General features: G+C 36.2%; 2 protein-coding genes across 4 annotated transcripts; one reads left to right on the top strand and one right to left on the bottom strand.

Annotated features, from left to right (window-relative positions):
- The first annotated feature begins 1,748 nt into the window (after positions 1-1,748).
- Positions 1,749-5,649, top strand: LOC132313733 (dihydroneopterin aldolase 2-like). Of its 2 annotated transcripts, XM_059812658.1 has the most exons (4): positions 1,749-2,007; positions 3,189-3,494; positions 3,607-3,808; positions 5,330-5,649. In XM_059812658.1, exons 2-4 carry the CDS (start codon positions 3,482-3,484, stop codon positions 5,535-5,537), a joined length of 423 nt encoding a protein of 140 aa, XP_059668641.1. In that variant the 5' UTR covers positions 1,749-2,007; positions 3,189-3,481; the 3' UTR covers positions 5,538-5,649. The 2 variants fall into 2 exon arrangements, with proteins under 2 accessions (XP_059668641.1, XP_059668640.1); XM_059812657.1 differs by lacking the exon at positions 3,189-3,494 and having other exon boundaries at positions 1,751-2,007.
- A 946-nt stretch (positions 5,650-6,595) lies between these two features.
- On the bottom strand, positions 6,596-16,626 carry LOC132313732 (large ribosomal subunit protein uL22c-like). 2 transcript variants are annotated; one of them, XM_059812655.1, is made up of 7 exons: positions 16,468-16,626; positions 15,824-15,995; positions 15,434-15,516; positions 14,726-14,887; positions 7,494-7,604; positions 7,155-7,221; positions 6,596-7,068 (listed from the first exon to the last, which is right to left on the bottom strand). In XM_059812655.1, exons 2-7 carry the CDS (start codon positions 15,942-15,944, stop codon positions 6,788-6,790), a joined length of 825 nt encoding a protein of 274 aa, XP_059668638.1. In that variant the 5' UTR covers positions 15,945-15,995; positions 16,468-16,626; the 3' UTR covers positions 6,596-6,787. The 2 variants fall into 2 exon arrangements, with proteins under 2 accessions (XP_059668638.1, XP_059668639.1); XM_059812656.1 differs by having other exon boundaries at positions 15,824-15,945; positions 16,468-16,586.
- Between the last annotated feature and the right edge of the window lie 934 nt (positions 16,627-17,560).

Here is a 17,560-nt window from a genome sequence, read left to right as displayed (position 1 = left end):
CACATCTAATTAGACGAACGAACTCGGTGATTTCCAATTGTGTTCCAGTGGTAAAAGCACTGGTTGAGTAAGATTGTTGGTTAGCAGAGGAAAGGCGCATGTGAAAAATGGATGGATGATAGTGTGAGCCATTCATCCTAAAGACTTTCATGATTTAACTAAAAAGTAAAAAGATCGTGCTTTAATTTATTATTAACGAAGCCACTAACACTTAGCCTCGTTGTTTCTAAATCTTTTCAATTTAGGTAGTAAGAGATAGTAGCTCTTTTTTGGCCTTCTCTCATTTTCAAATCTTTGATTCAAACATACTGTAAAGACTCCAGTACCTAAGCAGTACACCTACCACAACTTTACATGTTTACACCACCTTCACCACCTTTTATTTGCGACATTCATTAAAATGAATACAACCTAAATATAAGGGGTGATAAAATGAGTCAAAAATCATCAATCCGTCCATATCCGTTCGCTTTTTAATGGTTTTGGGTGAACCATATTTAAGACGAGTCAAAAATAGGTTAGGTAACTTTTAATCACTTAATTTGAGAATCAAGATGGTTTGAATATGGTTATTCATATTCAACCCATATTTCACTCAGCACACATAATAGACACATAACACATATATATTCTATATTGCACTCAACTCATTTCTTCCTCTAAAATTCACTCACTCACGATTAGGAATGCAAGTTAGGCTGGCCTAATCCAGCCTAGTCCCAACCCAACCTCAACCCGAAATCGGGTTGGGTTGGGCCAGTCCGAATATTTTGGGCTGGTTTCACTGGTCAATTTTTTTTTTTTCTCCTCCCAAATATGTAAATTACATTTTCCTTTTCCATGTTTGTAAATATCAAAGTTTTTAAGAAAATTTTATTTTTAAAATATCAATATTTTGGGCCGGTCGGTTCGGTTTCATGAGTCAATTTTTTTTTTTTTTTTTTTTTTTTTTTTTTTTCAAATATGCAAATTACATTTTCCTTTTCCATGTTTGTAAACGTCAAAGTTTTTAAGAAAATTTTATTTTTAAAACATCAATATTTTGGGCGAGTTGATCGGGTTTCAGGAGACTTTTTTTTTAACAAATTACATTTTTTTTTTCCATGTTTGTAAATATCAAAATTTTTAAGATAATTTTATTTTTTAAACATCAATATTTTGGGCGGGCGGGTCAGTCGGGTTTCACGAATCAAATATTTTTTTTTTTTCAAAGATGCAAATTACATTTTCTTTTTCCATGTTTGTAAACATCAAAATTTTTAAGAAAAGTTTATTTTTAAAACATCAATATTTCTTCTATTTCCTTCACTTCTGTCTCTAAAACGAATCCATAAATATTGTTGAATTTGAGATTATTATTTTTATTTGTTATTAAATAAAATTTTAAAACCTTCCCCAAAAAAATAATTAAAAATAAAAATAATAATAAATAATGGATCCACGTATCATAACAGGCTGACCCTATACATTTTTGAACGAGTTGAATGTGTATCTTGACTCATTTTTAATCTGTCCATTTTTAATCCAATTCAAACCCGGTCCAAATCCCCCATTTGCCACCTCCACCTAAATGCTAAATGTGATGGACTTGTATAAAGTTCATGTTATTTTTTAAATTCTTTTATTAGTGTAGAACGATTTCCAAAATATTTTTATCTCGAACCGGGTACGTAAATCCTATCTTTTAATATGCTGTCCCACCATCATATTAGGTTCGGGACTAATAATATGGTGCCACAACTATCTTGCCAACCCTCCATTTGCCCATACATCGCTAGGACCGAACCTCATCCCGAGAAAAAACCCATGTCCCATTCGGTTCAGGCAGCCCAATCCAGAGAGAGAAGAAGAGTTGGAGAGCATTTGTGTGATGCCGCGGTGATTCAGCAGAAAGCAAGAGTTTAGGAGAGGCCAAGGCACAACAATTCCGGCGGCACCCAGGCTTCTTTCCAACGCCCGGCGTGAAAATTCCCGGTTCGTTTAGCAATCACGACATGTCCAACAGTGGTACGGTTGAAATATTGCTACACAAAATTATACTCCTATAGCTTTCTGGTTCCTTTCTGTTTTGAAGTCACTTTTTCTCACACTCATATAGACATGGATATTTATGTGTGTGTGATGAGTTCTTATATGATGGGTAGTTGTATTGAGTTTTGGCAGCTTTTTTGTATTTGCTGAGCAAGTCGCCGTTTGTGGGTTATCCACAAAGTCATTGCTTAGCGAATCACGGAATTGGCTGTTACTGTACATTTAGTTCTCTCTTTTGCATTGTTAAGGACTTTATAACGCAGATATAAAGATGAATTTGTTGGAAATGGAATTGTAAATTATTTCTCTCTCTAAACAGGTTATTAATAATTTACTAGGGCAGTTTCTTCCTTATTTGGCTCAAATTGAAACATTCAGATGTTAATTTATACTAGAGCTGAATGCTTCTGATAGTTTCCAGTAGAGTGATGAATATGTGACCTTTATTGTCCTTATGTACCAGTTGCATGTAGTCCACCTTTCTATTTTATGTTGCTTTTCTGCACTCCAATTCCAAGACATGCAAATGCTCAAGCCGGAAAAGACTCAAAAGGGTAATTTTTTTTTTATTTTTTGGAAACTGTAGTAGGGTTCTAACTATCAAGCTGCTTACTAGTTGTTGAGCTTTTAGTTGAGAAGTTAGCTCGGTGAAGGAAAAAATCTTTGTTATAGTCAATGAGAGAAAAGAATGAGGTTTTAAATCTTCATCTTTGGACTTTGATTTCAGGATGAAAATCCACATCTTGATAGAGATAAAAATAAATAAATTAAATTGAAGTTTTTCCTTTAGCCCAATTATCAATTAGAAGATTTAGCTTACAACTTGACAAGATGCTGAGATACTTCTATTGTTGGTTTCTGATGGGCATTTAGGGATGCAAAAACATATTCAATTATGGCCTTGTTGAATATTTTGGTCAAGGTTAAAATTACAAGTTATTCTGTTTGTGTGAAATATGCTTCCTATTTTTGTACGTTGAAGTGGATTTTCAGTAGTTTATTTTTCGAAACTTGTTAATGTATTTGCAACAATTTCTTATTTTCCTTCTGTTTTTTTTTTTTTTGGTTGCCTTTGACATTAGGAATGGCTAAATTATTGCACAGATAGTAGTTATTAGAGTCTTGAATGCATGAATTAAAGGATCCATTTTTCATAGCTATATAGGTACAATGGTTAGAATCTGAGGACAAATAATGGCTCTGCATGTGGAAGTTGTGGGTCTTTCATTGCATTCCAGAAACAGCACAAATCCTTGCGCAGGCTGATCCTTTGGTGTTTTGTATTTAGTTAGTTATTGTTCCCAGGGCATGATGACAGAAAAAATCCCAGTTCCTCCATGAGGCTTGTCATTGAGAAAAGGACTTGAAACTTTGATGCATCTTGAAATACAATGTATAATGTTAAAGTAAAAAAAGGGTCACCAGAATTTGGGATTGTCGGCTCTTTTTTATGTCACTATCAGGTTTCTTCCCGGTGTTGATTTGTGTCACTATGAGCTTTCCCCATCATATCTATTTTTAATATGTTCCATGCTATCCAAGGAGCATTTGACTGACAATAATGATTCTCATCAGAATCAATGATGGACGAGGAAATAACAAAGGGAGACAAACTTGTGTTAAGGGGGCTGAAGTTTCATGGGTTTCATGGGGTGAAGTCTGAAGAAAGAAAGCTCGGTCAGAAGTTCTTTGTAGATGTGGATGCCTGGATGGATCTCCGAACAGCTGGTAAATCTGATTGCTTGTCAGATACTATAAGTTATACTGAGATATACCGGTGAGTAATAAGTATAAACTTTCCTCTTCTGTCTTACTTGAGGCAAATGAATCAATCAAATCATAATGATGAAGTTTTCAAAATATCACATAGGATTCTCAGAAGTTAGTTACAAGTGTTTCATGCTCCTAACCCTTCTTTACTTCCACCATATCTCCTACAGTCAAATCATGTTTCTAAACTGTTTAATCTTTTAACCTTTACTTAATACTTTTTTTTTCATGGATATATAAATAAATAAATAAATATATATATAGGGCTTGTCATGGCCTTGTATTAATACTGAAGGGTTAGGACTGGAACCCTAGTACCCATGCTCCAATATGAGTTGTGCAAGGCGCATGAGCTAGACCTAAAGCTAATTAGTTGTTTTAATAATTTTAAATAAATTAGCGATTGTTCCAAAATTAAACTATCAATCTACCCAATCCACCATGCATTCAACCACATAAACAATCAATATGTAATGTAAAAAAATTAAATGTTAAAGCACAGTGGACACAGATTTTTTATGTGGAAACTCCAAGGGAACAAATTACAGGACCTAGTCAAGTCAGATCAAATCCACTATATAAGAAAGATTTAACATTTTAGGTGAACAGTTTTTAAACCATAGAAACTCCTAGCTATCGCTTAAACACAGATTGATGACCAAACTCTCCACTTCATCAAAAGATCTGCTTCTTGTAGGATTTGCTTCTCCCAAATACTGTGATTTTTGGTCCAGTTGTCGAATCTAATCTCTATAGGATTGCTCCTTGCTTTTGTGTGTTGAATTTGTTGTATGATCACTATAATTTTGTGTTTGCGCACTTGTGCTTATTTGTTGTTTTTGTCCTAAGATAACTTAGGCAAGCTAAAACTGGAGAGAAAACCAGTCGCATTTGAAAATCCTTCAACAAAAGAGCAAACCTCTTCAAGTTGAGTTGGGCTGTTTTATCCTTCTATTGCAAAGAGAAACATTTAAACTTCAGCTTCTTTCGCTGACAACAATGCCTTAACGATAGTATTGATGTCATCTTGACTGAAAAGCAACATTTTATTGTCTTCGTGCACTAAGCAACCATCAAGTATGGAGTAGTAGTAAAAGCCTTATTTGGTTGGCTAGCAATAAACTCATTTTGAAGAACATGGAAAATTACACGTTTTCCTCCTTTGGAGTCTTTACTCAATTGTTTCACATAACCCCAACTTTCACTTTAGACGGCTTTCATTTATTTGTCTTTGGTTTGGTCTTTTGAATGCACAGAAGAAATTAACCTAGCTTGTGTTTGTGCAAATAATGCCAAAGTGAGTTGCCAGTCCACCCCTTGAACACTCTTTGATTAACAGGGATCACAATAGGCAATGACCCTTTTTTGTTTTGCGCATGTTAGTTTGGATTTGTAGCTTCATCTCTTTTTATTAAACTAGGAAATTCTTGTTTATTTTGTTTATATTTTCTTGTCCTCTCCATTTGTGAATATATCATCACTTTTATTAATATTTTGTCGTCGTTGGTTTGAACTGGTGGATTGGCAGCATAGTCAGTGAAGTAGTGGAGGGTCCGCCGCAAAACCTCCTGGAGTCGGTGGCTCAACTCATTGCTTCAACAACTCTGACCAAGTATCCCCAGATATCTGCTGTTCGTGTGAAGGTTGGGAAGCCTCATGTTGCAGTTCAAGGCCCTGTTGATTACTTGGGCGTTGAGATTCTCAGATACCAAAGTATTAATAATGTACAAAACTGATATTACAACTGTTTGTCTTAATAATACATGCAACAAATTTATTGTTATTAAACTGTGGTAATGCCTAGAACTGGGTTAGTCCTAATAAAAGAGAGTTGATTTTTGTCATTTATTTATTTGTGTTGCGAGTGTTCTATATCATTCCAGCTTTTCCAAGAGAAACATATGCTCTAGAATAAAAGCAGTTTTTGCAGTAGGCTTCTAGGCATTGTGCACAGGGATTGGGAAGACGTTTGTTTGATGAGGAGGACACATATTTTTGCAAAGTACAACATAAACAAGCAATTGTAGTGAATTCTATCCATAAGATATATATATATATATATATATATATATATATATATATATATGTTCTATCTTTCTGAGTCGTCATATTCACTTGGCCGTGCTGTGGTGCTTGTTAGGTTTCTTCGTCCAGCTAGTATAATGCATTTATTGAATTTTCTTTTATATAACACAGAATATAAGCCAATGCCATAACGATATCAAACTCGGTATAAACAAGCACCCTTTTTTTTATTGATTCTGTGCGGGCCGTGTGCGGGGGCTTAATCAATAGATCAAAACGATCTCTTCCTAGTTAAAATATGCCATTGTTTCTGAGACCGCAAATGAATTTTGACACCAAAGACAGGAAGCTGTTCTTACTCATGCATTGGTCGATACAAGCAAGAATGTCATCTGGCTCAAGGTGGAAAGTTGTCAGATTAATGCATGCTAAACGTCCACAAACATTTGAAACATCAACTCTCAGGCTCAGCAAGCAATGACACTTCAAGGCAGTATACATGCTTGCCATTTCGAGTTTTTTTTTTATCATTGCACCAAGCAACAACCTTTCTAAACACTATGCATGGATACCGAACATAGAAATAATTTTGAGGGTCTGTGTTAGCAACAAAGTTCATAACATGATCTATACAGAACCAACCCTGCCATTGTTTCAGACAACCTGATGGATGATCTCCCTGTCAACTAACCAGCTTGGAAAGTTGTGCGCTTTTCAGAAACTAAAGAGTGACCTGTGTAATAAAAAGTAGAACAAGGGAGTATAGTCATACTGGAAATGAAACTTATTCTCACAAGAAACTTAGTACATCATTGATACAGTGTCTTGTACATTTAAGCAACTTTAAAACCACATGCAGCCATTAAAAAGGCTGCGACAAGCTTGCACTGCTGCATTTCGGTCTGTCAAACAACTGGAAGAGTTCCTCCTAAAATGTCAAAATATTGAAGGGAACTACGCTTTAAACAGCCCTACCACCTGATGCATGATTGTTCCCTTTGCTTTTGCGATTCCAAATTGGAGTAGTCTCAATAAGCTTATGAGGAACAAGCTGCCTTTCTCGCTTAGTGAGCTTGCGGAAATTGTGGACCCTCAGCCTAGCTATCTGGGCTTCCTCTTCGGGGGTCATCTCCCTTACTACCACTGTCAATCTACACTCTGGTCTCACTTTTACCCCACTTTTTCCTTTAGCGTGATAGGACACTCTCTTTTTAAAGAATCCCTTGCCCACAAATGCCTCAGCTGCAAGAAACAAGAGAATGTGAAATCAGCAATGTCCAAACCATAAAAATAAATAGTTGTAGTAGTAGTTCGATTGATGTAATTACCAACAAGGAGACGGTCTTGATCTAACCCATGATTATGGGTTGCATTTGCCCGAGCCGAGTGTATAACCTGCATCATGGCCGCAACACAGAATCTTTATGAAAGGTGCAAATGTTGGCATTGAACATGAACAATAATGGTAGACTAGTTTTCAGGCGCCAAAGACTTTTATCAACCTCTTGTATGACAGCCTTGGTAAAATATTTGAGAAGCGAATTTTTTTTGTGAAAGAACAGTATCAATTTTTTTCTTTACCCGATATTTTTTATTATATTAAATTAAAACCACATGTTGATTTACCAATACTGTGACGTATAACAGATGTTTGACAGTTAGATCACCTGATAGACAGTTTTTGCAGCTCGTTTTACTGTCACTTGCAACTGCAACAATGCATCTTCTACACGCATGCCACGAACTAATGCAGCCACCAAGTTCACCTTCTTAGGGCTCTGAAAACATTATGTCCACTAAAAACAATAAGACACGTAGACATGGTGGGTAATGGGGGGAAAGTAAGTTCCTGGAATCTGAAAATAACTTATAGCTCAATATTGGAAGTGAACCAGCATAAATATCTGATGGCCAGGAGTGAAGAACCTTTAGTAAACCTTTAACATACCCTGATACAATCATAGAAATCCTCCAGATCTAACAGAATCTTCGATTTTTATGTTTGGCAAATGATTCTACACAAAAAAAAATCAATGGCTACGAGTTTTAGCAGCCAACTTGGGTGCATATATGTCAGGCACAACTCTAATTGTCTAATTTCAGTTAAAACACAACACATTGAGGATCACACACAAGCTTGATATGTATAACCAAGTTAAGGGACATCTCAACAGCAACGGAAATGAAATGATTCAGCTTGGTTTTTAATAACACGTGAACACACATTCATATTATAACTCATCCAGGTTTCCTGATGTACCATATTATCATTATTCTTTTTATACAAATAGCAGCTGAAATGAGTATAATTTTTCCAACTCATAAATTCCTACAGTGATTATTAGATAAAAAATCCTGCAAATTAGAAGTTCAAATTTTCCGTTGCCCATAACTGAAGTAAAACACCAATAGTATGTGCTATCATTACAGCTTTAGTGTTGTTGGTTTTACTTTCCTCTACATAGCAGGACTTTTAATTACTACTGATAATAAATCTGCATTGAGTTGAGGATGACTTAGCTATTTCTTGACCTAGAATCTTGGGTGAGCACCAGTAGGGCATCTTGAAAGCATTGCAGATTCATATTGAAAATTGTAAAAACCCTATTTGAATAAACTTTAAAAGATAAAAAGGGAGAAAAAGGTTCACCTAAATCACTATTTAGACAAAATAATTTCGGTTTAACGACATGATGGATCCATTATACTTGCATGTATCCAAATATCACTTGTTCCATTACAGAAGCCATAAAATTGAATTATTAAATAAATTTAAGAAATTTACAAGAGACATAGTAAGAAAACCTAATAGTAAGACCAAAATTTTTGTTTTCATAAGCAACACAGCAAGATACAACCATTGATTGAGTCCAAATGCAACAATACTAAATGAACCTTTATGCACAAAAAACCACATGCATTTGCACAAAAGAAAGAGAGACAGAGAAAGAGCCCCATCCCCTACCCTTCTGGCACCCCAAGGGATTTGGTTTCAAATGAAAAGGGGAATGAAATATGGTAACGCCCATTGGTATTCCATTTATGATGCAAGCTTTCTACCTCCAGCTTATCTATGATTTTATGTTGCACTTGAAAGAAAGTCAAAGTGAAGGCAGACAATGGCCTTCTATCTTCCATTGTTTAACTAGTAATAGATTTAATGTAAATATTTAACTAAAATCGCAAAATAGGAAAAAGTGCAGTACACAGGTGATGAGTAATGATCTATTATTAAGCACTAAACTGAGATCCAAGGATGCTATAACAGGTTTAAAAAAAAGGGTAACACAAGGAAATAATTTCTCATAACTCAGTCATCCTTTATCACATGCATAGAGTGAGAGTGGCGAAAATGTGAATGTTGAGATGATGCACAGCAAGACAAAAAGAATGGAATTAGAAATTGTTAGAATGTTATATATATATATATATATATATATATATATATATATATATGTTGGGCCATTATGTAATTACATTATGTTAGTAGGGTCCTTGTGTTATTAAGGTCACTTGTATCCTTTATATAAGCCTGTGTAGGCTTATTAGGTTGTAGAAGTGTGAAATATAGTACAAGTTTTCTCTCTTTCTCTCTGTCTGTTATGATAAAGAACTTGGTATCAGAGCAACACGATCATGGGTGTGAGAGTCTGTAATTGGGTTGTTCTTGTATGAGATCGGCATCGCGATTGTGGTGTTGGTGGTCTGTTGGCAGTTCCTTGTTCGTCGTCAGATCTGAAGATCGTTCACCGTCGTCGTCAGATCTGCAGCCTCAATCGTTGTCGTCAAATCTGAAGCTTGTTCGTCGTCATCTCTGCCTTGTTCATCGTTGCCGGCAGCTCCTCTTTGGTTGTCAGCAAGCTCGTCGCCGACATCTGCAATCTCGATTTGCAGAGGTGAGGTTCATCTTTTTTGACCGGAAGTTGCAGCAGTCGCTGCTTATTGATTCGGCCGTTGCTTGTGATTGAGTTGTCGTCGTCTCCGCTGCGTTGTTCACCGGCGTTTGTAAAGGTGTGAAAAAGAAGACCCTTGTTTGGCCACACGATTATGCTATTCCAATCCTGGTTTACTAAACTCGGAATAGCTATTCCAACCCTGGTTTACTAAACTTAGGATAGCCCAGATCCGGCCCGCTTGACCAAATCCGACCCGTTTGACCAAATCAACCAGATCCAGCCCGTTTGCCAGGTTCGGCCAGAATACCAATTCTGTTTTTTTTTTTTCTTCTCTGTTTTGCTAGGTTAAACATGGCCTCCAGTTCAGATTTGTTTTCTCCCATATCCGATCTTCATTCTCCCATGACATCCGTTAAACTCAATGGGAAGAATTATATACTGTGAGCTAAATCTGTTAAAATTTTTCTCAAAGGTAGAGGCCTTGGTACTCGTCTGATTAAAGAGAAACTCAAGGAAACTGATGCTTCTTTTGATGCATGAGAAAAGGAAGATGCTCAGATCATCTCTGTGATGATAAACAGTATTGAACCCCAAATCAGTTCCACTTTACTTCATTTGGATACTGCCAAGGAGATATGGGACAGATTGCAGCAACTGTATTCTGGGACAGGTAATATCACTCGTGTTTATAAGCTTTGTAAGCAGTATTTTAATCTTAAACAAGGTAATCATAATATAGAAGAGTATTATTACAAAGTTATGGGTGTTTGTGAGGAGCTGAATATGTATCAGCCCATTACTGCTGATGTTCGAAGTATACAACAACAACGTGAGGACTTTAATGTTGTCCGTTTTCTTACTAGTTTGTCATCCGCTTATGAGTCTTTTCGTTCACAGATTATGGGCAGTCCCACACTTCCATCTTTTACTGATGTGTTTTCTAGACTTCAGCGCGCTACACTTGTCAGTGATACCTCAACTTTGAATGCTGGACAGAGTGGTGAGCGTTCAACATTGATCGTTTCAAAGGGTGAAAATACTATTTTCTGTGGAGGTCATGGGGGACGCTTCACACGTGGCGGTTGTGATTCACGGGGAGGACATGGCCGTGGCAGGGAATCACGAAAATGTACTCATTGTGGCCTTTCTAATCATACTGTGAATTTTTGTTGGGACCTTCATCGCAAACCATCTAGTTATGCAAATCAAGTTTCCTCCTCTCCGAATGATGTTGCTTCTGGATCTCACAATGTAGCAGAATCAGATACGGTCCCTGTTCCACGTGATGAGTATGCTCAGTTTTTGTCTTATAAGCAAGCATCTAATTCATCTTCCACGGCTACCTTTACCCGTCAGGTACTGCACACACATGTCTATTGTCTTCCACTTGTAGTCCTTGGATCATAGACACTAGAGCATCCGATCATATGACTGGATGTTCTTCTCTTCTATTTGATTTTAATTCTGTACCTCCTTCTCAAAGAGTTACCCTTGCTAATGGTTCCTCCGCTAAGGTTTCAGATTTGGGGACAACTCAACTTAATGGTTCCTTGTCTCTCTCGTCTGTTTTATATGGTCCTCAGTTTCCCTTTAATTTAATGTCTATCAGTAAGCTTACTAAATCTCTTCAGTGCATTGTTACATTTTATCCTACTTTTTGTGTGTTTCAGGATCTCAAGACGAAGAAGAAGATTGGTACGGGGTATGAAGCTGGTGGTTTATATTACTTTGATTTGGCACCTTATCTTGTGGCTCTTCAGTCTTCTCTGTCTCCATTCCAGTGGCACTGTTGTCTTGGTCACCCGTCACTTCAAGTTTTGCAGCGTCAAGTTCCTAGTCTTAGTAATTTGAAATTCTTGTCATGTGAAGTTTGTCAACTTAGTAAGCACCATCGCGTGTCTTTCAAGTCTAGGGTTAATAATCGTGTCTCTAGTCCTTTTCATTTGGTTCATTCAGATGTATGGGGTCCAATAAAGCATTCTTCAATCAATAAATTTCATTATCTTGTGACATTTGTGGATGATTATTCTCGCATGACTTGGTTGTTTCTGATGAAAGATCGTTATGAGTTATTTTTAATTTTTCAAAAATTTCGAAAAGAAATCAAAACTCAGTTTGGCTGCCCAATTCGTATTTTACGTTCTGATAATGCTAAGGAATATTCTTCAACCCCCTTTGATACTATCTTAGTGATAAAGGAATTATTCATCAAAATTCATGTGTTTATACTCCTCAACAAAATGGAGTTGCAGAACGTAAGAATCGACACCTCTTAGAAGTAACCCGTGCTCTTTTGTTTTATATGCGCATGCCTAAACGGTTTTGGGGTGATGCTGTTCTTTCTGCCTGCCATCTTATTAACCGTATGCCGTCATCTATATTAGATGGCAAATCTCTATATTCTATTTTATTTCCTGATTCTCCTTTGTTTTCTCTTACTCCTAGAGTTTTTGGATGTGTATGTTATGTCCACAATCTTGGTCCTGGCTTTGATAAACTTGACCCACGTGCCACAAAGTGTGTATTTCTTGGATACTCTCGTTCTCATAAAAGTTATCGCTGCTATAGTCCTGTTTCTCAATGGTACTTTATTAGCGCGGATGTGACCTTTTGTGAGTTCGTCCCCTATTTTTCAGATAGTGATTCAATTCTTGATATTACTCTTGAGTCGCCTCTTCCTGCAGTTCCACTTTCCTCACTTTCTCTTCAACCTAGATCTCCTTTGCCTGCCCTGTTACAGGAGTACACTCGAAGACCAAAGCCATCTGCTGTTGTGCCTCCTCCATCGTCTTCAGAGTCTTTGGATCCAACACCGTCCACTGTATCTGATTCCTTGCCTATTGCACTTCGTAAAGGTACTCGCTCGTGTGTCACTAATCATCCCATTGCTCATTATGTCTCTTATAATTCCTTATCGCCACCCTTTTCATGTTTTTCCTCTCAATTGTCTACTACATTTGTTCCTAAGATTGTGCAGGATGCTTTGTCTGATTCGGGCTAGAGGAAAGCAATGCAAGATGAAATGGATGCTTTGCATCAGAATGGCACGTGGAATCTTGTTCCATTACCTCCAGGTGTCAAACCGGTTGGTTGTCGCTGGGTATACACTGTGAAATATCTTCTAGATGGGTCCGTTGAGCGTTTAAAAGCCCATCTTGTTGCCAAAGGTTATACCCAGACTTATGGAATTGACTATGATGAGACGTTTGCCCCTGTTGCTAAGATTTCTTCTATTCGTGTTTTGATTTCTCTTGCTACTAATAGACATTGGCCTCTGTTTCAGTTAGACGTTAAAAATGCTTTTTTGCATGGTGACTTAGCAGAAGAGGTTTATATGAAGCAACTACCTGGGTTTGTTGCTCAGGGGGAGTTTCTTCACACTATTTGTCGCCTTAAAAAGGCCCTATATGGATTGAAACAATCTCCACGGGCTTGGTTTGGAAAATTCTCTAAGGCGGCATTAAAATTTGGTCTTAATAGATGTCAGACTGACCATTCGGTATTTCACCAGCGCACTAAAGTTGGCTTCATCTTTCTTGTGGTATATGTAGATGATCTTGTGATCACATGTGATGATTCTGAAGGCATTGCTAAGTTGAAGTTGTTTCTGCAATATTGATTCCACACTAAAGACTTGGGTAAACTTAGGTATTTCTTGGATATTGAAGTTGCTAGATCCAAGAAGGGTATAAGTTTATCCCAACGAAAATATGTGTTGGATTTATTAGAAGAAACAGATATGTTGGGTGGTCGCCCGATTGATGTTTCTATGGATTCGAATACAAAACTTGTGTCTGATGAGGGTGATCTATTTAATGATCTGGACAGATTTCGTCGCCTTGTTGGAAAATTAATTTATCTCACTATCACTCGACCTGATATTTCATATGCAATTAGTGTTATAAGTCAATTCATGGGAGCTCCTAGAATGTCACATTGGATTGCTGTTCTTCGGATTATCCAGTATCTCAAGCAAGCTCCAGGTTTTGGGTTACTATATAAATCAAATGGTCATCTCAGGGTGGAAGGTTTTACAGATGCCGACTGGGCTAGTTCTCCTTCCGATAAGAGATCTACTACAGGCTACTGCACATTTGTAGGAGGAAATCTTGTTACATGGCAAAATAAAAAGCAAACGGTGGTAGCTCGATCTAGTGTTGAAGCTGAGTATAGGGCAATGACCCATACTACTAGTGAGTTGACCTGGATACAACATTTTCTAAAAGTAACTTGGGTTGACAATTGAAGCTCCTACTCCATTGTTCTGTGATAATCAAGTAGCAGTTCACATTGCCTCAAATCCTGTGTTTCATGAGAGGACCAAACATATTGAAGTTGATTGTCACTTCATTCGAGAAAAGATATTACGTGGGAGCATCTCTACTCCATTCGTGAAGTCTGAAGATCAATTAGCTGATATGTTTACCAAAGCATTGGGTCATAACTGGTTAAGAACTATCTGTTCCAAACTGGGATTATTTGATATATATTCTCCAGCTTGAGGGGGAGTGTTAGAATGTTATATATATATGTGTTGGCCATTATGTAATTACATTATGTTAGTAGGGTCCTTGTGTTATTAAGGTCACTTGTATCCTTTATATAAGCCTGTGTAGGCTTATTAGGTTGTAGAAGTGTGAAATATAGTACAAGTTTTCTCTCTTTCTCTCTGTCTCTCATGATAAAGAACAGAAATCAACACATTCATGAAATAGTTGAAGTAGCACCAATTGGAGATAAAAATGGGAGAAAAACGATTATGATGGTTTGAAAATATGCAAAGTAAGACCACTAAGTGCGCAGTTAAGAAGAGTGACATGGTCTACATTGATAATAAAGCTAGGGAAAGGAGAAGACCAAAATTAACAGGGGTGGAGTTAGTAAAGAAAGATATGATAACATGTGTCTTGATTGAGGCCATGACTTATCAAAAAGGAAAGAAAGTGTCTTGATTGAGGCTGTGGTATCAATAAAGATGCAAAATAGAAAGTAGCATCTCACACCTGTTTTATGCATTTGAGAACTGCTTGAACTTTTGAAGGTTTAGAGATTGCTTTTTGCTCTTCAGCTTTCCCACTGTTTAATGCCAAAACAGGTGTCAATGGAGAAGGAATGGGTGTTGCATCAGACGAATCTGCAAGTAACTTTCTTGAACTGGAAAATTCCTGGAACAACGGAAAATCAGACAAACTGAAAGTTTAACTAAGAAAACTTGGAGAAAAAATTCAACAATTTTATAATGTAGAAATGAAATAAAATAACATATTTTAAGGAGCGGAAGCCCCTATACAATATTTTTTATTGTTTAATCAGAGAAATAATAAAATCTTACAATTAGCTCACCAAAGAAAAATAAATCATAGAATTGGCCTGTGAAGGAAAAGACATGCATACAACCAAGTTAAAAAAAGCAATCTAAATCACCAATCTAGATGATTTTTTTTTCTTTTAATATCCTTCAAGTGAACTCTGCCACGCCCAACCCAGGCAAAAACTAATCACTAGCATATATATCTGCTGAGAGAAAATCACATGGGGCATGAACTCAGAAGAGTGCACTAAACTTTTTAGAAATAGGACAGAAAAATTCTTCTCTCTTCTAGGTTTATGTTCAAAAAAATGATTTCTAGTTCATAAAAAGTAATAATAGGACATGTTAGCATTCCCAATTGTTGTAAATAAAGAGTAATACGAGGACATGTCAGCATTACCAATTGTTGTAGATAATGATAAAAAGGCCTTGAGATGCCTGTAGAAGGTGGACTCCTTAAGCTATGAAAATAAGGCAATTCACCTGCAAAAATTATCATGTTAATCTTCATGAATGGCCAATGGCCAGAGAGCACTTTGACGATGCATGAAAAGGGGGAAATGATTATAGTGCATATGAGTGAATGCATTTTCAAAACAAAAGCTTAGTTGTGGGCAAAAAAAAATTGAAGAGTGTTTTTTTCCCTAACATAGAACATCAAACTTACATTGTTTCTTTCCCAACAACCTAGTAAATAAATTTTTATTCAAATTTAAAATGAGATTTCTATATCATCATGGGTAGAAGATTCTGCAAAATTCTTCCACAAAGAGACTTGACATTGAATTACCTAGCACGGAGTTGGATCTTGAGTGATAAGAAGAGAAGTTGACAGGTGCATTGTAATTATGCTCAACTCTTTTCCCAACTTGACGAAGTATGGATTGCAAATGTCTCTGCCAGCCCACCATACTTAAAAGATTTTTTAACAAAGAAATTCCACCAAGATAATATCAGATCATCTACAAAAAAGAGTGACACTGTTATATTACAACAAAATTTCCCACACGGGACTAACTGGCATTTCATCAAACACGTGGGACACAATTGTAAACGCAAACCAGAAAAACAAACAATAATCAAATGAAGAACTTTAAAGTGAGCTCTTATATTCCTAGTTAGCATTCTTTCAACAATAAAGTTTAAAATGTTAAATATACATAAACTAATCTGAGTGTAAGCCGCCCAATACAACATTATAAGTAAAGTAAAAAAAAATGTCAAGTTGGTTATTTTCTTCATTTTTTATTTTTCCCTTTAGAACCCAAAACCCAGAAGACACAATACCAAAGACGCAGCTGAAATTATGAAAGATTAGCCAACAAAAATTTACCATTTTCTACCAAAAACTCACATTTTAGATGTATATGAACACATATATGTGTCTATAAATTTGATGATGATACGGGCGAAGGACAAGACCAAGAGGTGTACCTGACTGGCGATTTCGCCAGTGACTCGTCGGAGAAGTGGAAGAGCTTCACTCGCAACGCAGACCAGCTTCGAATCGGCTACAGAAAATAGAAACCTACAAATTTTGTCAAACGACAACGTTAAAGGAAGGTGAGTACCTGAGGGCCCGAGGGCAAATCGCCAATTGGGCCGGGTTACCGATTCGGACCGCGGTGTGCTAAACCACCGTAGCGCTGTAGCACACAGTATCAAAAATGATATTTTTTAAAAAATAAATAAAAATAAATTACGTGAATAAGATTAGTTTATTAAAACAAATCAAAAGATGAATGCTAATAATGTTTTTCTTATTTTATTTTTTGAATTTTTGATACAAATTTGAGATATTTTATTTTTTAGTTTGAAGACTATTTCGATAAGTACCATTCTAGATTCTTAGCATCGATTTTCTAATTATGCGTGTTAAACCAAAAAAAATTAATAAATTATAGAAAAAAAATAACAACGGATCAGTGTATCCCGAAAATTATATGCCCGATGTAACTTGTGGTTGTGCCAAAAATTATAATATTTTAATGGGTGTTCTAAAATTGACTCGATTCTTAAAGGATAATTATGTTTTTAATTTGTTCTCCTTCCAAACAAGTATCATAAAAATTAAATTAATTGTATATTTTATAAAAGAACAATGCTATACAAGCATACTGGATTGTGTGCTTCACAAAAGAATAGTGAACATTATTTACCCCATTCGATTTATATATCATTTTTTATATAAAAATAAATTTTGAATCCATTTTATATGGGTAGTATATACAAACCACACAATAAAAGAATTATCTTTTACCCCATGAACTAAACACTTGATTTGGGATTCTAACCCTACGAAAACAACAATCATAATCTGGAATAATAGCAACCCCAAATCCCAGTATTGCATAATTCTAATGCTATATTTAGAAGCACTAAAATGAGACTTTGAATTTATATTTAGAAGATCTGTTCCTTAAATTTGAAACTAAGTTTCTTCTAGTTAAATCTAAAATGTCGATTGCTCCCAGACGCATCAATAAGTGTTTTGTTTTTTTTCCGTGACCTCTCCTGTTCTTACTTA

The sequence above is a fragment of the Cornus florida genome, unplaced genomic scaffold, assembly GCF_030987335.1.
Source record: "Cornus florida cultivar Cherokee Brave unplaced genomic scaffold, ASM3098733v1 CherokeeBrave_3.0.0_Hap2_Chr06, whole genome shotgun sequence".
NCBI classification, from domain to species: domain Eukaryota; kingdom Viridiplantae; phylum Streptophyta; class Magnoliopsida; order Cornales; family Cornaceae; genus Cornus; species Cornus florida.
This window is presented reverse-complemented; position numbering and strand designations above follow the sequence as displayed.

Coding starts and splice junctions, on each gene's coding strand:
- LOC132313732 (XM_059812655.1), bottom strand. CDS start 15,944: ATGGTGGGCTGGCAGAGACATTTGCAATCCATACTTCGTCAAGTTGGG. Junction 15,517..15,823: donor AAGATCCAACTCCGTGCTAG/GTAATTCAATGT, acceptor TAATTTTTGCAG/GTGAATTGCCTTATTTTCAT. Junction 7,069..7,154: donor TCAAGACCGTCTCCTTGTTG/GTAATTACATCA, acceptor TGTTTCTTGCAG/CTGAGGCATTTGTGGGCAAG.
- LOC132313733 (XM_059812658.1), top strand. Junction 3,809..5,329: donor AGTTATACTGAGATATACCG/GTGAGTAATAAG, acceptor GTGGATTGGCAG/CATAGTCAGTGAAGTAGTGG.